At 33.7% G+C, this 26,662-nt stretch overlaps 4 protein-coding genes across 5 annotated transcripts; 2 read left to right on the top strand and 2 right to left on the bottom strand.

The window, feature by feature from the left end:
• Positions 1 to 8,037: 8,037 nt before the first annotated feature.
• LOC112014905 (CLAVATA3/ESR (CLE)-related protein 12) lies at positions 8,038 to 8,714 on the bottom strand. The gene has a single exon (XM_024047297.2). It carries the CDS (start codon positions 8,689 to 8,691, stop codon positions 8,332 to 8,334), a length of 360 nt encoding a protein of 119 aa, XP_023903065.1. The 5' UTR covers positions 8,692 to 8,714; the 3' UTR covers positions 8,038 to 8,331.
• Positions 8,715 to 11,091: 2,377 nt separating this feature from the next.
• LOC112015168 (uncharacterized) lies at positions 11,092 to 15,206 on the top strand. The gene is made up of 7 exons (XM_024047535.2): positions 11,092 to 11,220; positions 12,834 to 12,896; positions 12,988 to 13,067; positions 13,457 to 13,565; positions 13,871 to 14,030; positions 14,293 to 14,456; positions 14,540 to 15,206. The coding sequence occupies exons 1-7, from the start codon at positions 11,218 to 11,220 to the stop codon at positions 14,882 to 14,884; spliced, it is 924 nt and encodes a 307-aa protein (XP_023903303.1). The 5' UTR covers positions 11,092 to 11,217; the 3' UTR covers positions 14,885 to 15,206.
• On the top strand, positions 15,131 to 18,054 carry LOC112015039 (uncharacterized). Its single transcript, XM_024047398.2, has 7 exons — positions 15,131 to 15,158; positions 15,705 to 15,823; positions 15,915 to 15,994; positions 16,384 to 16,492; positions 16,731 to 16,890; positions 17,153 to 17,316; positions 17,400 to 18,054. The coding sequence occupies exons 1-7, from the start codon at positions 15,131 to 15,133 to the stop codon at positions 17,742 to 17,744; spliced, it is 1,005 nt and encodes a 334-aa protein (XP_023903166.2). The 3' UTR covers positions 17,745 to 18,054.
• A 4,996-nt stretch (positions 18,055 to 23,050) lies between these two features.
• LOC112015145 (transcription factor bHLH30) lies at positions 23,051 to 26,301 on the bottom strand. 2 transcript variants are annotated; one of them, XM_065761830.1, is made up of 4 exons: positions 26,020 to 26,301; positions 25,215 to 25,724; positions 24,007 to 24,470; positions 23,051 to 23,445 (listed from the first exon to the last, which is right to left on the bottom strand). In XM_065761830.1, exons 2-4 carry the CDS (start codon positions 25,692 to 25,694, stop codon positions 23,427 to 23,429), a joined length of 963 nt encoding a protein of 320 aa, XP_065617902.1. In that variant the 5' UTR covers positions 25,695 to 25,724; positions 26,020 to 26,301; the 3' UTR covers positions 23,051 to 23,426. The 2 variants fall into 2 exon arrangements, with proteins under 2 accessions (XP_065617902.1, XP_023903278.1); XM_024047510.2 differs by having other exon boundaries at positions 25,215 to 25,883.
• Positions 26,302 to 26,662: the final 361 nt, after the last annotated feature.

The following is a 26,662-nucleotide window of genomic DNA, read 5'->3' on the forward strand; positions in this document are numbered from 1 at the left end:
TTGATGCAATGGAACATGTTTGTTTGAAGAAAATGATGAAGATGATATGAATGAAATTTTTGTTGTTAGTGAATGAACTTCAAAGTTTGAACGCTTCGAGAATGAGCATTCTTGTTACGTGTATATATAGGTGGTTCTGTTTTATTCTAATTATAGTTTTGTCCGGTGGAAGGTAATAGCTAGGAAGGAAAGACTTTTGACATCTTCTTTGTGCCTTCGATGTCTTTAGCCAAACAAAAAAAAAAATTGTAATATTTGTTTAGGTTAGTTGTTGGTTCATTCTATATGGGGTAAATTTGCAATTTTAATTTTAAATTTTAGGATACGTTGTGTAACTTGATTTAAAAAATTGAAATTTAATCACTGTACAATTGGAAAATCATCCACACAAAATAAAAAGAAATAAATACAGTTGTCAATATGAATATGTATCTTAAAAAAAAGAACACAATGTAGAGAAGCATAAATTGACCCAAAAAATTCAATATTGAATTAGTATAATAAAATATAAATTATAAAACTAAAATAAAGAAAACAATTAACTTGTTGTAATTGACAAAACATATAATAAATACAGATGCAAAAATGAGTAGGCCTAATCATTGTTAGAACTAATTTGAGAGTTTTACTTGTTTTACTTTCTGGGTCTTACTAACAAATACTTATAATTGGGTGTGTGTGTTTCTTGCCTTATAACTTGCTCTGCCCAACTAACTGCCACATACAGTTTTGGTTGTGGCGTATGATTTTAAGGTTTATCATAAAAAGAAAAAGAAAAAAGAATCTTCTTTTTTTTTTCTTATTATGGAAGTCAATATAATATATAAGAATGACTATATAACACTTGACTCAGAAGTTGAAGCCTACAGATTTGGACTAAATTATGTATTATTAACTATTCACTCTTGTGTAGTTTTATCTAATGTGAGACTATAATGGGTAACTAATTTTCCCAAGAAGTGGTGACGTGGACCTTGTAGCTACATTTCTGTATTTTCTCTATTGTCTTATTAGGGTATCATCACAGACATATTAAACTTAATTATCTGTTTCTCAAAATAAATCAAGAAGTCACTTTTGCTAAATCTTTTCTTTTCTTTTTTTCTTCATAATAAGATGATTGTTGCGATAGCAATGACAAATGTCTTCGGTATATATGCATATGCATGCTAGCTAGATCAACATATACAGAAAGTATATTAAACTTCGATAATGTAATAACAAATACTAAATATAAATCTCATATAAGAGAGACAATTACAAATATGAGTCTCACATATTACGCATGAAAACAAACATAGTTCCTAACACATTTTCTTCGTTTGCAGTATTCTAAGAGGTTCTTTTTGTCAATGCCAAGAATGTGAGGTTTACAAGCCAAGAACGAAGCTCTTGGGTAAGTCACAATTTTTTTTTTAATAAATAGTAGTTCATTATTATTTAAAATTATCATCAACATTATTATTACGTAATATTACTTGTTTCTTCTTCAATTAATTAATTAGGGTTAGTTTAAGGTTTTATCTTTCATGTTAACTTGATCTGTGAGTTGCAACTTGGGTATTTATTATCTCTATAATGGGCGTACCAAAAATCAAGACTAATTCCACCATTTTTTTTTAGCTTGAATTTATCAAAGAGAACCAAGACGTGTTGATCATCTTGTTGGTAGAATTAAGTCAACGAGAGTATTATTATTAGGATTGAACAACACAGCCAAAATAAAAAAACTTTAAGTCAGCTTATTCCATTGTGCCCACCATACCACTAATTTCCAAGGTCAAATGCGTAAGCATTTTCTAGTACAGATCACATGTTGAAGAAGGCAAGAGCTCAAATAATAGCAAGCATAATAAGCAAGGCTTAGAAATTCTTCTTGTAATTATAATTCCCGTGATCCAATTTGTAAATTTTTTTTTTCACTTATTCTCATTGGTACTTCTAGCTAGAGAAATGATATCTAGCTAACTATTTAGAAAATCTTCATTCCAATTTTAATTTTAATCCAACAAGACACATATATGATTAGTAGTATTGACATTGTTAAAACTAATTATAAGATTTCTTTTTGTCTTGTAGCATTTGCAAAGTGAAGCATAATTTTCCACATTCAACGTTCAGCTTGCCAAAAGGGATTAAAAAAAAAAGAAAGAAGAAAAATAACCCATTTATGTCACTCAAAGATGATGACTCATTATATAGTACAATATCGTATTGAAGTTTGAACACGTCCTATATGTAAAAAGCTTGCCGTCAAGCTCAAGCAAATTATAAGTAGTTTGAATTTCCCAAGATTTCCATCATTCTTATACACCTCAAATAACATGCTATCACCTTTACTATTTTTTTCCTTTTATTTTATGTTTATCTCTTTTTCTATAAGATGCTATCATCCTGTCTTGATTTGCATCAAATGTCCTATATTTTCCAATTATGGTCTCGAATACCTTTTTCGTTAGGTGCTCCATCATTCTATTTATCCATTTATAACTTATAAGATATAGTTAAATGATACCTTAATTCTCTTTCAAAATTTATAACAATCTGATGAAAACGTTTACCTACATTTAAGTTTGAAGAACAACTACGTTGATGTTGGCTATTGATAATATACTCTAAACGTTGCTTTCATAAAACATGTGCCACCTTGGCAAAAACTAATCATGTTGGCAAATCCCTCGAAGATATAGATGTGAAAAATACTTCTCCTCTCATAACCTTATGTCCCATGGGGTGCACTGCTTTCAATTCATAACCTTATAATTAGATCCAAGAGATTATATATGTTGTACTATATGCAGTGAACCACTCTAAGTGCATTGCTAAGTTGGAGGGTCACAATATGTTGTAGTTGGAATGGAGTAAATCGTACTAGGAGGATGCGTAGCAAGGGCACGAGCATTAAGTGTGCTAGCCACATATATATGTCACATATTGCATTGTCAGTGCAAGTAAGGAGGTCTTGTCTCTTTATCTATATAAAGGGATCAATATCATGATCAAGTTGCAAAGCAAAACACATTGTGAATTATCAATTTTACCTTTTGGGTAGTTTAGTGTGGTTAGTGCCTTGAAGATATGCTTGCAATATGTCTTAAAATCTTGGAATTAAGCTATTGGTCGATTCCAAGTTGATGTCTTTGATTTAGGTGTGGCTCACCTGAATGAAGTTAATATGTTGGAGATCGAGTTAAGTATAAAGGAACTTTTTGTGTGACATCTCTTTCCAATAACCATGATATTGACTTAAACAAGAAACTGGGGTTACCAAGGGATAATTTAAAGAGACATTTTGTGCTTATTACAAGATCTATATATGATGTTGTCCGAGGCAGTGGAGGAAAAGGCTATTTTATTCCCCTTATAATTTTCCTCTATAGTATGGTACACAAAAGGACTTGTTGATTGGTTAGACGAAAATATGATCATTATCTTTTTAATTTAGTTGCACACCCATTAGACGCTATATGAAATTATGATCATTATCTTTTTAATATGAATACAACGAGGACACGATATGATTTTTTATAGGTTTGTTTAAAATTAGATCAACTCACTTTGACATGACTAATGGGTGGATCAATAACATGTTAACTCGTTTATTAAGCGTGTTATATAAATAGTGCCATGTTAGCTTAATTAATAAACGAGTATGTTTAAGGTTGAAAGGTTTTGACATACATACATACATACATACATATATATGTGTGTGTGTGCGCACTAATGGTTTTGACATGTATTTAAATGAGCTAGGTTGGGTTTAACTTTATTGTCAAATACTCCTACCTTAGCTCAACAATAACCACCCGTCAACACAAATGGTCACCCCTAGTTTTGGTGCAATAGGTCCGGTACACTACCAAAGAGACAATCTAAAGATTCCTTATATACTTCCAATAGACACAAAATTGTAGATAAAGGAAAAGAATGGAATTTAAATTCTGGGTATATAAGGGTGACTTACTTTTGTGTGCCATAGAAAGCATGAACCACATCTTCTTCAGAGTGTGGGTTTTCAAAAAGAATTTGGAAAGATCTTATGAAGAAGTGTTTAATAAGGAAGCTTGTGTAAGTTGTGTTACTATACCCTCCTTGAAGGTTTGATACAGCAATGATACTCTAGGATTGATGGCTCTGTGGTTTCAGCTTGATTGATCACAAGATGATTGCAAACTACTGATTAAAATTTATGATCTTTGTACTCATAAGTTGGAAATATTGAGGCTTAAATTTTCTCTTTATATGTTACATAAGTTATACGTCTAGTAGCCTTACAAAGTTGAGATTATACGTGCCTTTAATATGTGACGCAAGTAATGTAAAAAAACCAAGGGAGTGACTTTAGAATTTAAAACACGTTAGAGTCTGCCAGTGGCGGTTCCAGGAATTTTTCTCAGGATGTTCCTTAAGAAGCATAAATTATACAATCTAATAAAAAGAGAAATTCATATATTGACAACAACAACAATAAAAAACTACACAAATATATAAAGTTTACAATTGTCTTCTACAAGTTTTCATATTTTGAAATCGTTGCATGATTATCAATACTACAAGTTACATCTCTTTCAATGTACACAACTAAGCAATCATTCATTCACTGAATGTATAAAAAATTATGGAGTAAAATTTTATTTTATTGGCATAAAGAAAACTGAAGGTGTTTCCAAATTTTTTTTTTGGAGGGTAGACAAATAAAAAATTTTAAATTATTATATATAATTTTTTTTTCAAGTTAGGGTGGTGGGTCCTGGGACCACCCTCGCGTTAAGGTGGCGCTGCCCCTAGAGTCTACAATTATTAATCTAGCATCGACTAAATGTCTATCGAATCCTAAATCTTGATTGATAAAGCCTTAATCGAGTGGTTGTCAAAACCTGGACATAATGTTTTCTTTGAGCTGCTTTTCCACAAACTAATTTTGGACACTTCAATTAAGAAAATATTTCATTAAGATGGAATTCTCCAATATAAAACCTAGCAAAATTTTTGGATTAAGTGATGTTTGTATATGTTGCATTAAAATCTCAATTGGAGTCATCAAGCTTAAAATATCAATCAGTTTTTGGTATTGGTGGAAATTAAACTCGATATCTTTTATTTAACAGTAAGAAACTTTACCAATTGAGTTAACTTATATTCACTATAAAGAAAAAATTTAAATTTTTTTTTTGAATTACTTTAACAAAATTGGGTGCCAATAAACTTAAACTTTTGAATTAGGTTGTGTTGTTATATTTTATATTATATTGTATTTAGGTTTTAACTGGAATGTTTTCGAAGCTCAAATTTTGGCTTGAAAAGAGCTGAATGCGTTAAGTTTAATTGAGGCCACATTTGTATCCCTTCAATTTGTGGGCTGTCCCAACGTATGTAGATAAGGCTTGAATGCCCTTCTAAACCTTAGGTCTGTTTTGGTATAATTGGACTTCAAATTTCTCCGTTAAGTTTTCTTTGCTAATCAGTTTCTCTGATTAGTTAGCACTGCCTCCTCAGAGTTGATGTATACAGGGTCCCTCACCATCTCGGAGCACCATTTGACATTTACAATTACAACTACCCACTAAGAAGTAAGATCTAGAAAATTTGGCTATCAACAACTACAAGGCACCACTCAAAATATAAATTTATTTTTTCTCAAAGTCAACTACCATATAACAAAGTGATTAACCATTTATCACAACAAAGAGAAATTTCTTTTTGAATTCCATCTATTGCTAGCCCAGAGGAAGAAATTATGTGTTGTGAAATAAAAAGGAATATGATATATATATATATGTTCAAAAACTGGCACTACCTTCTTCTTTTATCTCTTTTATAGGCTACTCTTAGGTACCAAAAAGTTCCATAAACAATTAAAAAGAAGTCCATATATTCTTGTATCTTTTTTATAGGCTACTCTTAGGTACCAAGAAGTTCCATAAACACTCAAAAAGAAGTCCACATACCTTTTTACACTTTGTATAATCAATATCTCTGAACTCTAAACATAGTTGGATTAGTTTTTACTTTTTTTAATCTTCTTGTCAAATGTTTATTTGTTGAAAATGGACAAAAATATATACTCATACCTAAAAAATTAAAAATTTTAAAATCTATACACAAACAAATAAACTGAAAATAAGCTCTCAAAAAACTAAACCAAATGCACATTGAATCTCACTTTATACATATATTAGTGTTTGTCAAGTGGGGTGTAAATGTAATAAGGTGTCCTTGAACAAGACCCATGAAACTATAATTACAACATGGAAATATCAGAAACTAGTAAAAACAATGAAAAAACAGTAGCAGTCTCTTAAACAATGATAGTTAACGCACATCCAACAGTTGAGAATCTTGAGATTATTACAATTCCAAAACCTACTCTATTGCAATCAACAAATAAAATAGACATTCTCATTCCTCAAAAGTATTTATGATTCATCAATTTTTGCCACTATCTTACGGATGTATTTATAATTTTATACAACTGATAATCATGCCGACTGAGTAAAAGTACATATCTTGAGGTGCTTTTGAGATCAATTTTTTTAAAAAACAAAAAAATAAAAATAAATAAATAAAAGGACTCATGTAATGCTTGTGCTTATGAAAAAGAAAACCCACAAAGACAACAATGTTTGCAAGGTTCTTATTATTATAAATGGGTCAGTGCAATGAAAAAGGTCTCACGTGCCACCAAACCCATCACGTGTTCTGAACAATATGCTAGCTTTATTTAATTTTCAAAGAAGCAAAGCTTTTACACTAACCAACCTCATTAATAAATATCATTATTATGGTGCAGCTGAAAAATCTTCTTTCGGGGATGTGCCGTGCCGTCACAGCTACTCATGTTTCTTTGAAAATCAAATTTAAAACATAAAATTCACCGAAATCATCATAATCATCAATTAGTACTATATTGATCAAATTAAGCATTATAAAGATAATCGTGCACTACATATAAAGTATCAACCTAGCTAAAATTGTAGTATATTAATTTCCTTGTTATGATGATAACAATATCCTTAATACATGTACAAACTCAAACTCTCAAAAATCATAAACCATGATCCTCATCATAATCTGAATTATGTGATCTTGATAATAAAAAATTTTTAATCTTCTTGTCAAATGTTTATTTGTTGAAAATGGACAAAAATATATACTCATACCTAAAAAATTAAAAATTTTAAAATCTATACACAAACAAATAAACTGAAAATAAGCTATCAAAAAACTAAACCAAATGCACATTGAATCTCACTTTATACATATATTAGTGTTTGTCAAGTGGGGTGTAAATGTAATAAGGTGTCCTTGAACAAGACCCATGAAACTATAATTACAACATGGAAATATCAGAAACTAGTAAAAACAATGAAAAAACAGTAGCAGTCTCTTAAACAATGATAGTTAACGCACATCCAACAGTTGAGAATCTTGAGATTATTACAATTCCAAAACCTACTCTATTGCAATCAACAAATAAAATAGACATTCTCATTCCTCAAAAGTATTTATGATTCATCAATTTTTGCCACTATCTTACGGATGTATTTATAATTTTATAGAACTGATAATCATGCCGACTGAGTAAAAGTACATATCTTGAGGTGCTTTTGAGATCAATTTTTTTTAAAAACAAAAAAATAAAAATAAATAAATAAAAGGACTCATGTAATGCTTGTGCTTACGAAAAAGAAAACCACAAAGACAACAATGTTTGCAAGGTTCTTATTATTATAAATGGGTCAGTGCAATGAAAAAGGTCTCACGTGCCACCAAACCCATCACGTGTTCTGAACAATATGCTAGCTTTATTTAATTTTCAAAGAAGCAAAGCTTTTACACTAACCAACCTCATTAATAAATATCATTATTATGGTGCAGCTGAAAAATCTTCTTTCGGGGATGTGCCGTGCCGTCACAGCTACTCATGTTTCTTTGAAAATCAAATTTAAAACATAAAATTCACCGAAATCATCATAATCATCAATTAGTACTATATTGATCAAATTAAGCATTATAAAGATAATCGTGCACTACATATAAAGTATCAACCTAGCTAAAATTGTAGTATATTAATTTCCTTGTTATGATGATAACAATATCCTTAATACATGTACAAACTCAAACTCTCAAAAATCATAAACCATGATCCTCATCATAATCTGAATTATGTGATCTTGATAATAAAAAAATAAAAGAGAGAGAAAGAAAGAGAGAGAGAGAGAGATTTGAAAACACCATTCACGTAATGAGAGCTTCCCCACTAGCCAGCTATCTAGCCATTTCTTTTCTCTCTTTTACATATATATTCACCTGAGATGAAATCTTGATCGATCAATGGTGCAATGGGTTCGGACCCGTGGGTACACGGCGCTTTTCGACACCATAACGTGGATCAATCTCACTTCCATCTGGGTCTGGCTTCACATGCATGTTCTGTGAACGTTTCATGTGGTCTTGTTGTTGTTGTTGTTGTTGTTGATGATGTTTTACAAATGGTGTGAAGTCAAATCTGCTGGCTAGGACTTTTCTGGTGATCAAAGGGTGATTTGAGAGTACCGTGGAATAGGTTATGGTGGTGATTTGTTTGGTGTTGATATTCTTGGACTTGAAATCAAATAATTGATGAAACAACAAGACGAGGAGAGAGAGCCAAAGAGCAATGAACATCATTTGAGATAGTTTCAAGGCCATGGTGGAAAAGGAGGAGGAGAAGAAGGGCTAGAAGAGGAAGCATGGAGCAATGAAATGAGGAAGAAACTCAAAGGAAATTAAGGTTTAGTAGATGGAGAATTTTGGTATAGTTTGACAGCTTGAATCTGATGTAGTAACATAAGAAATGTAGGAGATGGTTGAAATATGTGTGTTTTTGCGTTTAATGTGAGACATGAGATGAGAGTAACCTTTTAATGCTTATTTATTGAGAGAGAGAGAGAAGAGAGAGAAGAGAGAGAAAGAGAGCCTTTCCCAATGAGAGTTCCTTAGAAACAAAGGAATAAAATTGGGTCATAAAATCATTTGTCAAACCTTGAATTATGCATGATTGTGCTTATTATTAATTTCTTGAATATCTTTGATACTTAGATAGAATATGTATACTTTTAACCCCCCCCCCCCTCTCTCTCTCTCTCTCTCTCTCTCTAGATGCAAGAGGGTGCAAGATTGGGTGCAAGGAAAGCTCCATACCTGTTTGAGTGAATTGCAACTAAATAAAGGGTGGGGAATATGCAATCCACATTTTCTATGGAGAAAGCAATCTATGAACTGTATGGGAAAAGTGAGAGGCAAATCAATATATGAACTGTTTGCAAAAGTGAAGATGAACCATAATGCCCTAAAAATAAAATAAAAAAAGAGAGAAGAAGAGGGCACATTTTCTATGGAGAAAGCAATCTATGAACTGTATAGGAAAAGTGATGGATAAAGCAATATATAAACTGTTTGCAAACGTGAAGATGAACCATAATGCCCTAAAAGTAAAATGAAAAAAAGAAAAAGAAAAAGAAAGAAGAGGGCACATTTTCTATGGAAAAAGCAATCTATAAACTGTGTGGGAAAAGTGAGGGGCAAAGCAATACATAAACTGTTTGCAAAAATGAAGATGAACCATAATGCCCTAAAAATAAAAAAGAGAGAGAAGAAAAGGACATCATTTCGATTGGAAATGACGATACTAAACTAGTTTGTTTACTTAAGGTGAAAAGAAAAACATTATAGCAACTAATAATCAATCTAAACCATGCTTGGCAGTACCAACTTGTGGTTAATTTTAACTATATGCTAAATTACTAATTGCTAATAAGTGATTTGGAGCTCAATAGTAATCTAGCTTGCTTTCATAACACATACATGTTCCAACTTCCAAGAGACCACAAAACATAATATGAGAAACACATGCCAATTTAATTAATTAATTAGGGAGAAAATTAATTTTTTTCATATATCAATGTAAGGGCTAATTAGAACTACTTTTTCTATGATTTTCATCAAGCTCTCCCAATAATATGATATGGCACATGCCCGCATATGACAATGGGATATGACTTCCAGAAAACTCTCGTTCTAAGAAGAAGGTTTGGAAGCAGCTTTTTGTTGATTGGGATCATAGGAAAAGAAAAGTATTCTTTTTTTTTTGCTTGCTTAATGTTGATAAAGTATAGTTGAACTTAAAATAAAACAAACAATGTTTTAAAATTTTGTACATTAACAAATAAACTATTTTTTTTTTTTTTTATAAAAATGTTAATGTCAAATATACTTTAGGAATGGTTTATATATGCTAATTAAAAATTTGATACTTTGATTTGATTTCATTGAATTGTTGCTACTATATTCTAAAGTTATGCCAATAATACTACAATTATACGTATAATTAACATGATAAATTGACTTGTACAGTATGATTTAGCATGCTTACAGGGAGGGAGACTTTTTACCTTGCTAGCAAAACACATATATATGGAAAGAAATAAACACAAGAAATGATAGTTAACTGAAAACTTATAATATGATGGTGAAAGGTCCTCATCATTAATAATGACTATCTCCATTTACTTTTAAACTTGTCGAGACCATTTTACGTTAAAGATTTAATCTTCAAAGAGTTTTGTCACTTAATTGTATTATTTGATTTCTTTTTTTATAAGGAGAATCACGATTCAAATCTTTCTCTTCTCATTTGTCGGTGATAATTAAATTATAAAAAAGAAAAAGAAAAAGAAATACAAACCTAATGTCCCATTTCTTAAAATTAGTTAACAGAGCTTATCATCTATCACTTAATGTGATGATATTGTAATTGACATGACACCACATATGCCTTTTTTACATTTCAAAATTATAGGTTAAACATGAAATAGGGCACCTTTTAAATTCTAATAACCTCATGATAATCTCTTTAGAGCAAAAAAAAAAGGCCTCATGATAGCCTTCCCCAAAGGCCAACAGATTGGACCTTTACAATAGATGGGTTGGGCACCCAATAATCATTACCCCTAAGCCTTAATGGACTCCACTACAAAACAAAATAATAAGACTATGGCCCTTGTTCTAGAAGGTAGGCCCAGTAAATTTACCACAAACCAAACCGACACCGTTTTCACATACCCAAATAAAAACCACGAATAACTCTCTTTCCGAACCAATTTCGATTCAGAAAACTCAGACACAGCGAAAATCTCAGAACCCTAATTCGACGAAGAAGAAGAAGGAGAAGCAAATATGGTACGCAAAAATTTAATCTTTTTATGGTTTTACACAATTAATTGTTTATGAATTTGTGGGTTTAAATTCATTTTGTTGATTTTGGGGGTTTTTCTTTCGCAATTCACGATTTGATGGTTTTGATGAAAGAGAATTAGGTTTAACTGGTCGATTTGGATTAATTAGAGACTGAAACATAGGGAATGAGGTTTTGATTTGGGAAATTAATGATTTATGTAGTTGTAATTTGAATTTGTTTACTTGGTATTGTATATGATTGGTTTCGGATTTTTTTTTTTTTTAAAATTTATAATTTGGGTTTGTTTTATTGTTAAATTTAAGGTTTTTAATTAGAGAAATTATTCACTTTTGTAGTTGTAACTTGAAGTTTGTTTACTTGCTATTGAAGATGATTGGTTTTGTGGCTGTTCTTTTTTGGGTTGTCATTGTTACACTAAAATTATGTCTTAGAGTTAGCTAGGGCTGTATTGTAATTTTTTGTAAAAGATGAATGCATTCTTTTTCACACGGGCTTCTTCTAGTGTGGTTAATGCTTTTGATCCATTAATATTACTGGCGTATTTTTGGGATTAATTAAAATGTGTCAAAAGTAGGAATGTTTTCATTTGTGAATCATAGTTGAACATTATCCTCCAATTATGCAATTTTCTTTAAAAGATTGATTTGGTGTGCAATTGAGACAACTGTGGTGCTTGAACCATATGAGTGGTGCTTGAAGTTTTGTCTGGGTCATATTATGTTGATTATCATCTGTCAATGAGCTATAGCTCAACTGGCACATTCTCTACCCCTAATGATGAGAGGGTGAGGTTGTGGGTTCACCATTGGGCGTGTGTGTACTCACCAAAAATTTTATTTTAAAAAAAAAAAAAAAAAAAAAGAGAATATCATATCGACCTGGGTCATATTCTGTAGCCTTTTGATATTCATCTTTTGAAATAGCCCAGTTAGAGATAGGAGTTTACTTGAGGTGCGTAATGGTTTTGGAGAAATATACGATTAGTGTTGCGTTCTTTCATTGGCCAGATCAAACCTTATTAACCGATAAATATTTGCATCATTAAATTGACAGCAGCTGGGGTTACACTTACACTGGAATAAATGAAAATGTTTGATATTTATGTTAGTGCCTATGTTTGTCACAATTGTCCATGTAAAGCTTCATAGGGAACTTACAATGTCCTTATAGTTTTTATATGTGCAATAGAATGGATAGATTTGTTTAATTCTTGGTTAGTTACTCACATTTGATGGATCTTGAACCCATGACCTCACCCTCTATTCCATTCTAGGCTCCACAGTTTCTGTTTTGCCACAAAACTTGGCCCATATGATTGTTGTTGAGTCCTCAACCTAGTTTTGAACTTTCAAAGTTATAGTTCCCTTGTATTTGTTTATGCTTGAAGGTTTACATCATGTCTTTTATTGATCAGTGTTGCTTTTGAGCAAAACTCTGAAATGTTATAATTGATTTATGATTTTGAACTGTAATTTTCAAAGTTGTTCCTTGAATTTTGATATTTTCCTTATATATATATATATATATAATTTCTCAAGTGTCTCCCTATGAATTTATTGAATTTGCTAAACTTGCTCTGTCTGGATTTTTGCAGTCTTCACTTGCAGCTGCTAGGGCAGATAACTTTTACTATCCTCCAGAATGGACCCCAAATCAGGTATACTTCATTAGTAGTTGCTCTATTACATTGCTAAAATAGCTTATGATGATGCATCGTTGCTCTAACATGTTCTCATTGTTCTTTTTAGGGTTCTTTGAACAAGTTTCATGGTCAACATGCTCTGAGAGAGAGGGCAAGAAAAATAGACCAAGGCATACTGATTATAAGGTAATATATTACGCTCATTCTCTTAAATTTTTGATAGCTTGACTTTTTATCAAAAGCTTACGTTGGAATTTGATAGATTATGGTGTAGTTACTTGTAATTTCTAAATTTGTCTGATGACAGGAAAAGGAGAGCCCCCAGGGGCTTAGGGAATTAAAACACTATACACTAGTGGTTGGCAACGAGAGTTTGCTTGCCACTCTCTTCTCTTTGCCTGCCTTTCTGTATTAGATGGTGCTTGGCAACTAGTGTTTAGCTTGGCACCACCTTCTCTGTCATTTTTTCTAGGCTTGAGTCTTTCTGTATGAAACCAGGGGCTCTGTTTTTGCATAGACATTTTTTCTTCTTCTTTTCTTAGCCAACTCCTAAATGTTTATTGCCTACCTTTCAGGTTTGAGATGCCCTATAATATATGGTGTGGTGGATGCAATTCTATGATTGCAAAGGGTGTTAGGTTCAATGCGGAGAAAAAGCAAGTGGGAAATTATTATTCTACAAAGGTATGTTCTGTGATGCTTCTGACTTTTTAATGTAGGATTGGAAGGACTAGGAATACATTAAGGATTATGTTCAATGATGTGTTTTATTTGGAAGATGAATGCACACAAATGGCCACACAATCACTTTCTGACATATTTTGCCAATATGCTCTCAATGTGAGAGTTTATTTTTGGTTGAAATTTAGTTTCACTTCTCTGGTCATTGTGAGAGTTCATAAAATAGTTAATTTTAGCTTATCTAAATTTCTGGTTGCTCTCTCCACAGTATTTTCAATTGACAATGCAGGTCTGCTTGCTTCTTTCAGATATGGAGCTTTACGATGAAGTCTGCATGCTGCAGACATGAAATTGTTATTCAGACAGATCCAAAAAATTGTGAGTATGTGATCATCAGCGGAGCCCAACGAAAGACTGAGGAGTATGACATTGAAGACGCAGAAACTTTTGCACTCCCTGCAGATGAAGGTTGGTTTGGACTGACCCTTTTTTTTTGGTGTTTGTGTTGGTTTGGGGGGGTTGGGTTGTGTGGGGTGTTGGGTTATGTCAGATGGGAATAGATGGACTCAATATGTTTTAAAAGAATCCATTGTCATATAGGTATGTTTCCATGGTAGACCAATAACATATTAATGTAAAAACATGGGCTCTTATTGTTCATGGGAAGGCAAACCCATTACTTCTTGTGTTGTTATTTTCTTAACTAACATCTTATTATTTCTTTTCCCAGAAAAAGGCAAACTAGCCGATCCATTTTATCGTCTTGAACACCAGGAAGGAGATTTGAAGAAGAAGAAAGAAGCTGAACCAGTGCTAGTGCGTCTCCAGCGAGTATCTGATTCCAGGCACTCAGATGACTATGCCCTCAACAAGGCTCTTCGGGCACAACTTAGAGTATGTTACTGAGCTCATATTAGCTCTTCATTTTCATGTTCTACTAGTAGGTAAAGTTGTTCCTCACTTTCTACTTTTCTCAGAATCAAAAGAAAAGAGTTGCTGAAGAAGAGGCTGCTTCAAGGAAAAAAGGCATTGGCATACGACTGCTTCCACCATCTGAAGAAGATGCTTCTAGTGCAGCTCATGTGAAATTTTCTTCTAAATTTGACAAAAATAGGAAGGACAAGCGAGCATTGATCAAAGCCACTTCTATTTTCTCTGGGTCATCTGGGTCTTCTTCCATGTCCAATAAGAGACGTTTGGAGTTAGAATCCAAGAGAAGGAAAATTAGTGCAGCTGCTGCATCTAGCTTACTGGCTGGGCAATTTAAGCCTTCATCATGGTCTCAGAGTGCTGTTACTTTGCATAGGAACAGGAGAACTTAAGTGACAGCAAGAAATTGTTAGGTGACAGTTTCTAGATTCGAAAGAACTGCTTTTTCTTCATAGTTGGCTTTCGGCATCACCTGTTAAAAGTCGCAATGAAGCATGTACATAGATCAACATGTATCTACTGCTTGGTCATAGTCTTTTACACTTAAAGCTCCTTGTGTTTGAGTGATCTAGCTGAGATTTCCGGATTATTATAGTGTACTGGGTGTTGTATGTCAATGATTTTAAAATAATGAATGAATGACAAGGATTCTACCTTCAGAACGCTGTATATTCAATTTATCAAGAGCAGTTATTGCCTTAATTATTTCTTGAATGTAAAGTCTTCTGTTCAAGTGCTAAATGCAAATGATTGTTGATGACGATGCCTTGATGTGGTGAACTATGAAGTAAGACCTATGCCAACAAAGAGCATTTGCGATAATGATGAACTCACTTGACCAAATGGCCTTGATGTATAAGGATAAACACGTTTGATCAAATGGCCGTGATATATACAACTGGAAGTCTGATGATAGCCCAACCACTGTATATGCTTTGAACCCCAATTAACTCCAATAACTTTGTATCTAGAAACTACTGCACAGCCAGAGGATTAACATAGCAAGATGAGATTTGTAACTTTGAACCCCAATTAACCGGCATGATGCCTCTCCAACTTTGTATCATGCATCACATAGCAAGATGAGACTGTAACTAGGAGTTAGTAGATTTAGCTTGCTTGGATTGGCCTATGACTGAGGATTTAGGACAATCTAGTGTCTATTCGGCTTTCGCTTCCAAAAATATATATATATATATATAATTTCTCAAGTGTCTCCCTATGAATTTATTGAATTTGCTAAACTTGCTCTGTCTGGATTTTTGCAGTCTTCACTTGCAGCTGCTAGGGCAGATAACTTTTACTATCCTCCAGAATGGACCCCAAATCAGGTATACTTCATTAGTAGTTGCTCTATTACATTGCTAAAATAGCTTATGATGATGCATCGTTGCTCTAACATGTTCTCATTGTTCTTTTTAGGGTTCTTTGAACAAGTTTCATGGTCAACATGCTCTGAGAGAGAGGGCAAGAAAAATAGACCAAGGCATACTGATTATAAGGTAATATATTACGCTCATTCTCTTAAATTTTTGATAGCTTGACTTTTTATCAAAAGCTTACGTTGGAATTTGATAGATTATGGTGTAGTTACTTCTAATTTCTAAATTTGTCTGATGACAGGAAAAGGAGAGCCCCCAGGGGCTTAGGGAATTAAAACACTATACACTAGTGGTTGGCAACGAGAGTTTGCTTGCCACTCTCTTCTCTTTGCCTGCCTTTCTGTATTAGATGGTGCTTGGCAACTAGTGTTTAGCTTGGCACCACCTTCTCTGTCATTTTTTCTAGGCTTGAGTCTTTCTGTATGAAACCAGGGGCTCTGTTTTTGCATAGACATTTTTTCTTCTTCTTTTCTTAGCCAACTCCTAAATGTTTATTGCCTACCTTTCAGGTTTGAGATGCCCTATAATATATGGTGTGGTGGATGCAATTCTATGATTGCAAAGGGTGTTAGGTTCAATGCGGAGAAAAAGCAAGTGGGAAATTATTATTCTACAAAGGTATGTTCTGTGATGCTTCTGACTTTTTAATGTAGGATTGGAAGGACTAGGAATACATTAAGGATTATGTTCAATGATGTGTTTTATTTGGAAGATGAATGCACACAAATGGCCACACAATCACTTCTCTGGTCATTGTGAGAGTTCATAAAATAGTTAATTTTAGCTTATCTAAATTTCTGGTTGCTCTCTCCACAGTATTTTCAATTGACAATGCAGGTCTGCTTGCTTCTTTCAGATATGGAGCTTTACGATGAAGTCTGCATGCTGCAGACATGAAATTGTTATTCAGACAGATCCAAAAAATTGTGAGTATGTGATCATCAGCGGAGCCCAACGAAAGACTGAGGAGTATGACATTGAAGACGCAGAAACTTTTGCACTCCCTGCAGATGAAGGTTGGTTTGGACTGACCCTTTTTTTTTGGTGTTTGTGTTGGTTTGGGGGGGTTGGGTTGTGTGGGGTGTTGGGTTATGTCAGATGGGAATAGATGGACTCAATATGTTTTAAAAGAATCCATTGTCATATAGGTATGTTTCCATGGTAGACCAATAACATATTAATGTAAAAACATGGGCTCTTATTGTTCATGGGAAGGCAAACCCATTACTTCTTGTGTTGTTATTTTCTTAACTAACATCTTATTATTTCTTTTCCCAGAAAAAGGCAAACTAGCCGATCCATTTTATCGTCTTGAACACCAGGAAGGAGATTTGAAGAAGAAGAAAGAAGCTGAACCAGTGCTAGTGCGTCTCCAGCGAGTATCTGATTCCAGGCACTCAGATGACTATGCCCTCAACAAGGCTCTTCGGGCACAACTTAGAGTATGTTACTGAGCTCATATTAGCTCTTCATTTTCATGTTCTACTAGTAGGTAAAGTTGTTCCTCACTTTCTACTTTTCTCAGAATCAAAAGAAAAGAGTTGCTGAAGAAGAGGCTGCTTCAAGGAAAAAAGGCATTGGCATACGACTGCTTCCACCATCTGAAGAAGATGCTTCTAGTGCAGCTCATGTGAAATTTTCTTCTAAATTTGACAAAAATAGGAAGGACAAGCGAGCATTGATCAAAGCCACTTCTATTTTCTCTGGGTCATCTGGGTCTTCTTCCATGTCCAATAAGAGACGTTTGGAGTTAGAATCCAAGAGAAGGAAAATTAGTGCAGCTGCTGCATCTAGCTTACTGGCTGGGCAATTTAAGCCTTCATCATGGTCTCAGAGTGCTGTTACTTTGCATAGGAACAGGAGAACTTAAGTGACAGCAAGAAATTGTTAGGTGACAGTTTCTAGATTCGAAAGAACTGCTTTTTCTTCATAGTTGGCTTTCGGCATCACCTGTTAAAAGTCGCAATGAAGCATGTACATAGATCAACATGTATCTACTGCTTGGTCATAGTCTTTTACACTTAAAGCTCCTTGTGTTTGAGTGATCTAGCTGAGATTTCCGGATTATTATAGTGTACTGGGTGTTGTTTGTCAATGATTTTAAAATAATGAATGAATGACAAGGATTCTACCTTCAGAACGCTGTATATTCAATTTATCAAGAGCAGTTATTGCCTTAATTATTTCTTGAATGTAAAGTCTTCTGTTCAAGTGCTAAATGCAAATGATTGTTGATGACGATGCCTTGATGTGGTGAACTATGAAGTAAGACCTATGCCAACAAAGAGCATTTGCGATAATGATGAACTCACTTGACCAAATGGCCTTGATGTATAAGGATAAACACGTTTGATCAAATGGCCGTGATATATACAACTGGAAGTCTGATGATAGCCCAACCACTGTATATGCTTTGAACCCCAATTAACTCCAATAACTTTGTATCTAGAAACTACTGCACAGCCAGAGGATTAACATAGCAAGATGAGATTTGTAACTTTGAACCCCAATTAACCGGCATGATGCCTCTCCAACTTTGTATCATGCATCACATAGCAAGATGAGACTGTAACTAGGAGTTAGTAGATTTAGCTTGCTTGGATTGGCCTATGACTGAGGATTTAGGACAATCTAGTGTCTATTCGGCTTTCGCTTCCAAACTATTATTATCAAGGCCTACTTTGTGGGCTAATATCTTTGAGACTACTCGGGATTACCGGGTTGGCTACGATGGCATTTATAATAGTCCGAGAAAAAACACTAGTCACATCTGCATTATACTCCAACATGACTAGTTTAGTCACAATTAAAGCTTCTTTTTTTTTTTTGAAAAATTTAAGGCTCTTTGTAGTTGTTAATAAAATTCAGATCACTCTAATATACAACACACCCCATAGCACACAAAATTAATTTTTAATCAATATGGGCTTCACAGTTGTGGCTTGGCTAGTAGAGCCCAAAAGTATAATGCTTTTACATTAAGTGTGCGTTTGGTTCCAAATTAAAATGTCAACTTATTTTACTTTTCAGCTTATTTTTGCTATTATTCATGGGCTTTACTGCACTTTTTGGCACTATTTATGGGTTTCATTGTACTATTTCAGCTAATTTTTATCTTTATTTATAGTAGTTTCAACAAAAAAATTTTAATTTCAGTAAAATAAGTGGATCTCAAACAGACCTTTAAATGGACATAAAACCTTGAGCTTTTCAGTGGCCCTCTAACTAGCCAAGCCCAAATAAGAAGTTTTCCTATAAATGGCCTAAAGACCAAAAAGAAAGAACCAGGCCCAGAGCATCATTCATTTTGGGGTTTGAAATCGGAATCCTTTCTAACTATATATTTCTCCATGCATCCTCATTTATGTACAAGGCTCATGAAAGAAATGATTTGATTTAGTTCTAAGAAAATGAGAGATCGAGTGATGCACCAATCGTAAAACTTCTTATTCGAGGTCCAAATGGACTGTTTAGAAAATAATCTGTGTAGGGAAAGAATGCTAAACTTCCAAATCGAATAAGAAAATGCCCACGGTATATATAGTAGGATTCAAGGCATTACAAAATCATGATGGGATACGATAATTTAGTCACATTTTAGAAAAAAGAACTACTCTTCTTCTATGAAATTGTGCTTTGTAACACCAAAATTTTGATGATGTACTGTGATTCTCTTACAATATTAAATAAGAAACCACGCATATGCATGCACATAGTTCATTAATATACTTTCTCTTTTCCGATATATGTAGGGCTGTCCACAACCCACCCGGCCTGACCAAACCGCTCGAAACCCGATCATCTTCACCCGAAACCGCCCGATCAAAGCTTGGTTATGGTTGGACGCGGGTTGCCGGCGCAAGCACTCGTGACCATTGGTTCGAGTTGCGGGTTGACTGTTTGAGAAACCGACGAACCCAACCCACCCGATGAGCTGTTCTTCCCTCGTCAGAAATCACAAATTTGGCCAAAAAACCGGTAAGTCCAAACCTTTAACTCCGTCCGATAGGTAGATTTTAGCCATATCCATCAAGATCTCGGCCTGATATTTATAGATATAGGGAAATATTGGCCAAATCTCATTAAATCCAACCAGATTTGACGAGATTCGGCAATATTTCAGCCAAAATCCGCCCAAATTTCGCTCCACTCCGATGAACCTTAAACCAACCGATATGGACCCGAAACTCGAATCGGGTCGGTTGTGGGTTAAACTTTTCCCCACTCGATGCATTCGGGTTGAGTCCAGGTTGGGCACAAACCCAACCTGGCCCGGCCCGTGGACAACCCTAAATATATGTACTACGATGCATAATGTATTACAGAATTGTTATATTCACAGTATTTTTATAATAAATCTTAAGTGATAAGTTGTTACCGGTTCTAATTTGAACTTATTACTCAAATTATTTTTTTATCCACTAATAACAGTAAATAACAACTTGTCACTTCAGATTTGTTATGAAAGTGTTGTGAAAATATTGTGAACGTAGCATTTTTCAATGTATTATGAATTCCAAAAATACAAACATTTCAAATTTTATGGGTTTAAATTATTTGATCAAAAAATGTGAACATAATGTCAGGGAAAATATATATAAATTCTATTGTTTGTCCTTTTTATATGCATGGGACAACATCAAGTTGCACATAATGTAATTCTTTATTAATCTTACACCATTAAAGATTTTTTTTATTGATTTAATAATTAAAAATTTTCATTGAATTCACATTACTCTTACCACCATAGAATTTTATCCTAATCAAACATTCTTTATTATTGTTGTTCTTTTTTATATGCATGGGACATGAAAATTCTTGGAATGATTTATTATAATTGTAGGGTTAGGATTTGAGGCCCAAGCTCAAAACAATAAACTTGTAGAGTATGGGTGAAAGAGCTAGGCTAGATATGGGATTAACAACAACGAATCACAACTTTCAAGCACAAGCTAACATGGAACTACATGTAAAGAGTAAATATCCGAAGAGCTATATTATTGATTATCTGATGAACAATGATCTTAGGGTTACAGTCCAGTTCTCTCCTCTTCCCCTTTCTTTTTTTCTCTCTCCTCCTTTCGTTAGGAGCCTCCTTCCTTTATATAACCACCTTCTCTTCATCTCCATCGTTCACTTGTTCCTCATCCATGAGTTTACTTGAGTACGTGTCACATCAAGCATCTTCTTTTAGCTCTGTGTGAGTGGCGGTAGGTTAGGATGTACTGTTCAGGGGTCTTCTCCACATAAATGCGGCCATAAAAGTTGCTGCAGAATATTAAATATGGTGGTAGCAGCTTTCCCTTTAGATATTTCTCCATCCTTATCATTTCCCAGCATACTCAGAGCTTATCTTGATCAGGTGGAGTCCTCAGAAGGTCATTTTGGCATTTTACACACTCAATTGATTTATAATATTTGCGTCAGAGGATTACAACCTCTTCGGACAGGAGATATCCTCTTCGGATTGTAATAATTCTTCCTTCTAAGGGTCCCACTTCCAGATGGGCCCTTCCCTTTCCATCTCCTTCTTCTCGGTCGTAAAATAGCTCTCATATGGGCTTTCGACCCATTATGTTGGACTGGGCCCTTCCCCCCCCCCCCCACATATATATATATATATATATATCAAAAAACATTCTTTATTATTTAATCAATAAACTTATTTTATGCATAACTTTAAAAAAAATAATTATAAAAAAAACCATGAATCTATCAATATAAAACTAATGATATATATTTAAGAATTAGGTTGATATATCTATCAAAAAGAAGAAGAATCAAGTTGATGTAACCTTTTTTTCTTGACACATTGTCGAATTCCATATCAAACAAATGATATATATTATCCAATTCATTAACTCATGTTTTGTGTATAGTTTTAAAGTTTAAAAAAAAAAAAAAAAGTCTGAAATTAAACATTTCAAACGTTAGATAATTGTTTGCTTATTTTGATATTTTGTGTGCATGGAAGGTATTATAAGAAGATGATATAGTTTATTTATCAAGATCAATTAAGTAACATTCGATGCAACTTTTTATTAAGATTACATCAATTAGTATTTTGAAAATCCAATCATTAGGTTATACGTTATCTTTATTCTTAATATACATGCTAAAATTTGTGTCAAATGAATACATTTATGATTCAATTTGCGAAATCATGTTTATGTATAATTTCTAAGTATAAAAAATTTGAAATTTAAACATTTTAAAGACAAGATTGTTATTTATTTTTTATCATTTTAATATTTTGTTAGAATTTATATAAGAAGACAATCTAACTCATAGTGATTCTCATGGAAAAAAAAATACAATCAATGGAAAATTATCAAATTTTGTAATATTAACAAAAGTTACACTAAGTTATGTGCATGCATGGAGAGAGAGAGAGAGAGAGAAGAAAGGAAGAGAGAGAGAGAGAGAGAGAGAGAGAGAGAGAGAGAGAGAGAGAGAGAGAGAGAGAGAGAGAGAGGCACTATCAAAGTTAATAGGATGGATCATTTATCATGTATAATAATCCTGTTATGTATAAATCAATGAAATGATCTATATCATTGTTGGTACTCGTATGGTATATTAATTTTGCATATATGATCGACATATATTCTTAACCTATTGAATGATTTAAATTACAACAAAATTGCATCATTGCATGTAAGGAGAGCATCTGTCTTTGCATCAAAATGAAAAGATATAACTCTATTATGGTTTCTCCCATATATATATATATATGAATGTGTGTGAGCACACACAATTTCTTGTAGTTGTACTTGAAAAAACATAGCTCTTATCTCAATATTTATCTAATCCCCAAGTACAGTATAGATGCAGGTTGTCCACCTATTTTCACCTACACAGGTTTTTCTTAACCATATTTTCACAATGTTGGCGTGAAAGCAGTCCAAAAAAGTAAAAGACATGCAGCTAGAGAGGCTACCTCATATGTACAGTATAAATTCATGCGAAAAACAGATTGGATACTTGAGAAGATAATACAGGAATTGCAGGACATTCCATGATATACTAACACGTATTGCAACAAACAATAAAAATAAATAATATGTATAATATCGTACACATTTACATAAAAATGTACCATATTATACACATTGCATAAAAATATAAAATATCATACATATTTTGTTTAATCTACCGTATAAATATTGTATAAATAATGCATGCTAAACTAATAATTTTTCATATATTGCTACTCATAGACCACAAAGTGAAAGAGAACACTATGGATCGAGTACATTAAAGCCAAAAGGTCGAACACAGCAACATTAATATGCGGAACGTACATTCCCTATATAACTCCATCACTAGCCCTCGTGACTGTAAACGTGCATGCCTCTCATTAGGGCTTTTTCTTTTTCCTTTTTTTTTCTTCTTTTTTTTTTTTTGGTAGTGGAATCCCATTAAAAACCATAGCTGGGTGGCATGGAAGTTTGTTGTACTTATGAGTTGGATATAGCTCAATGGATTGGTGGTGGCCATGTGGGGACGAAGCACATGACGAGAACTATATCGTCACCATTCTTAGGAATGATTATACTTCGGCCAGTACTCTGAAGAGAGAGAGAGAAAGAGAGTGATAGAGAAAGAGACTTTAGAAACAAACAAAACAAAACCACAGACTGCATGTTTGAGTTCAAATCGGATCAGAGAGAGCCCATGAAGTCCACATTTTCTATGTTAGGATTTAAAATAAGGTTTCTCTCCCTACGAAAAAGATCCCTCACTGTTTTTTCCTTATCTAACAAACTAAGCACATCTACGTGCAGTTTCTGAACCACCAAACCAAAACAAAACAAAATAATTAAAATGAGAAATCCCACCAAACCACAAACCCATCTCTCTCTTTCTTAATTTCTCTCTCTCTCACTCATACACACATATACACCAAAACACATTTTTCCTATTTTTTGTAGTGATGCAAGTACACAAAACATACCATCATTACCTATTTGTTCATTGGTGGAAATACATAATAATAAACACCCCAAAAAACCACTCCCACAAGCAAAACAAAAAGAAAATAGAAGAAGAAGAAGAAGAAGAAGAAGAAGATAATGATGAAAAAAAGATCAGAAGAAAGTGCATGTAAGGTCTTAGTAAATTAAATCGACCTGTGTTCAAGGATATTCACATTAGTCCTTTGCCTCTTAACATTCCCAGAAGAAGACTCATCCCCATTAGTCTTTTCCATCACTGCTTTAAGCGCATCTTGAATTGAACTTATACAATATTGCTGTTGCTGCTGGTTTTGGTTTTGCTCGTCGCTACTACTTGAATCCTCTTCCCCAGTAATGAAAAGAACGTTCTTTACACGACCCCCAAGTGTTGTAATCTCAGCTTTTAAAGTTCTTAAACGTAAAGCTTTCAAGGTTTTGATGAGATCAGGCAAAAGATCAGACCTATCCTCGCAGCAAAGTGAGGCTTTGATCACAAACTTACCATCCTCATCAGATGTATCGACGGTTAACTCGTCTACTTCAGTGGGTACTGGACTCGTTTCTGCTATCAAAGAAGTCTGGCGCTTTAGCTCTTTAACGTGTTGTATTACTTCTGCTAATAATGAAGCTTTGTCCGTCTATATCATATAACCAACAATGAACCAATCATCAAAGTTAGTATCTTTTTGCTAATGGAATAACAATACATAAATATGAATGTGATTTGAGGTTTTTTCTAGTTGAGAAATGAAAGTAGTAGTGGGATTTTAATGGTGGGGTTTTTCATTTTTGAAGGTAAGGCATGGATCGATGTATAGCGTGAAGAGTATAGTCTACAGTGTGTGTGTGTGACTGACAATAATGTTAGTTTGTCTGTCTTTATATCTTTTCATTCTCTAACTTTGGTTTGACTGATATCCGGCAAGAAATTTCCATGGCAAGCTTTTCAACTGCTCCATTGTTCCTCTTTATCATATCAACTTAGCGACATTAACGCTTATTCCCTTTTTTTTTTTTCGTTTTTTTCCTCTCCTCGGAACTACCACAAGACTCAGAAAAAGAATAAGCCAAAAGAAACACAACAATAAAGAGCTTCATATTTAACAGAAAAGAAAAGAAAAAAATGTGACTAAACGTGACTACACTATCTATCTCATATCTAATGGTAGGTTTTGAAGGCACAACCTAAAATAACTAGAATCTTAGGAAAATCTAAAGAGATCTTTGATTGAAAAAGCTCATTAAGTTTGTTATGATACATACAAAACAAAAAGTGTACAAGAAAAGTATAAAGGTATATGAAACCTAAATAAAAAACAACATGTTGTACGCGTGTTGATATATATGTATATGTATTTATGATTATTTTTTTAAGTACTTACTTTGGTGGTGCTGGGCAATAAGCTACGCAGCTTAGCAAGATGGTTGTTGATTCTCTCTCTTCTCCTCCTCTCAGCTTCACTATGACTCTTAGAAGCAGCAAGAGCCTTAGCATCCATGATTTCTTGGGCAGTGAGTTTGCCCAACTCAGCTTGAAGCCCAAAAGGAGCTGAACCGGATTGAACAACAGGTCCAAGAGTGTCAGATATGATTCTGAGATGATCTGAAGATGGACCATCATAGGCAAACTGTAGAGAAGGAGCTCTTCTGTTGAATAAACTGGCATACGATGATGGTGGTGGAGGGACCAGAAATGGGTCATGGTCTCGGACAGGGTTTGTAGCAAAGTGAGCTTGGTTGAAGGCATGGACTGGAGGGAGAGACCATGGTTGTAAGATTGGCTCAGGGAAAATCAATCCTCTTCCGCCTCCATATATGTCACTATTTTGTTGTTGTTGTTGATGATGATGGTGTTGTTGCATCTGTTGGTGTTGTTGAAGAAGTAACTGTTCCTGGAAACTTTGTATGTTAATATTATTGACACTTTGAGAACACTCTCCTTGATCTTCTTCTTTCTTTCCACACATCTCTCTCTTTCTCTCTAGCTTTCTCTCTATGTATATATGTAACTAAAAATATGGAACAAGTTGGAACTTGTATTGCTTTCTGATCTGAATAAGAGAGAGAGAATTCAAAGAAAAAGGTAAGGAAGTTGGTTTTGTTTCACACTAGGAATAAGAGAGTGAAAAAGGGTATTATTACTAAAGGAAGAAATGCTTGAAAAGAAAATAAGGCAGACAGACAGACCTTGTTTGATATATCTTGATGGATGAAAGATGATGATCTTGGTGTTTCAGAGAGTCCTCTCTATCTAGCTATCTCTCTCACTTGTGGTATATGATGATGATGATATCTCTTTCACTTGGGTAGGTTTTTCCTGCCACAAGCCTTTGTGGGGGGTGAGTGAGTAAGTGAGTGATGACCCTTTTTATCCTTTGCCTTAGCCAAGCCTTTCCTTTTCCTTTGTGCTTTGTTGGTATCTTTTTGGTTTCTTTGTTTTTTTCTTTGCTCTTCTGCCCCCTCTCCCACCACTCTAATATATAGAGCCTGTTTGAGTACTGCTAGTCTCCTTTCCTTTCCTTTCTTCTTACGGCATTCTCTCTATCCATGGATCCCTGTAGCTTTCAGGGTGGGGTATGTTTTTAACTTATATAATTTATTTCTACCAAAAAGAATTGTACCTATGATATGCGAATTAAAATCACATTTTTAAAAAAAAAAAATTTTATAACCAATAACCTAGTTTATTGTAAATTGATAGATGGTAAAAATGATGTCAACAATAAACTCATACAAAAATGATATTATTACAATTAAGTCATATTATAATAAATGTTGTGACCTAACAATACTCTAAATTAATTCAGAGTTTTATAGTTCAATGCAATTA

This window comes from Quercus suber, unplaced genomic scaffold, assembly GCF_002906115.3.
Source record: "Quercus suber isolate HL8 unplaced genomic scaffold, Cork oak 2.0 scaffold_430, whole genome shotgun sequence".
NCBI lineage: Eukaryota > Viridiplantae > Streptophyta > Magnoliopsida > Fagales > Fagaceae > Quercus > Quercus suber.

What these genes read in the sequence shown, in the direction of transcription:
- LOC112014905 (XM_024047297.2), bottom strand. Translation starts at nt 8,691, where the DNA reads ATGGCCTTGAAACTATCTCAAATGATGTTCATTGCTCTTTGGCTCTCT.
- LOC112015168 (XM_024047535.2), top strand. An exon ending in CAGAATGGACCCCAAATCAG is followed by an intron (nt 12,897 to 12,987) that starts GTATACTTCATT and finishes TGTTCTTTTTAG; the next exon opens with GGTTCTTTGAACAAGTTTCA. An exon ending in TGCACTCCCTGCAGATGAAG is followed by an intron (nt 14,031 to 14,292) that starts GTTGGTTTGGAC and finishes TTCTTTTCCCAG; the next exon opens with AAAAAGGCAAACTAGCCGAT.
- LOC112015039 (XM_024047398.2), top strand. Translation starts at nt 15,131, where the DNA reads ATGACAAGGATTCTACCTTCAGAACGCT. An exon ending in CAGAATGGACCCCAAATCAG is followed by an intron (nt 15,824 to 15,914) that starts GTATACTTCATT and finishes TGTTCTTTTTAG; the next exon opens with GGTTCTTTGAACAAGTTTCA. An exon ending in CTCTTCGGGCACAACTTAGA is followed by an intron (nt 17,317 to 17,399) that starts GTATGTTACTGA and finishes TACTTTTCTCAG; the next exon opens with AATCAAAAGAAAAGAGTTGC.
- LOC112015145 (XM_024047510.2), bottom strand. Translation starts at nt 25,799, where the DNA reads ATGTGTGGAAAGAAAGAAGAAGATCAAGGAGAGTGTTCTCAAAGTGTC. An exon ending in TATTGCCCAGCACCACCAAA is followed by an intron (nt 24,471 to 25,214) that starts GTAAGTACTTAA and finishes TATATGATATAG; the next exon opens with ACGGACAAAGCTTCATTATT.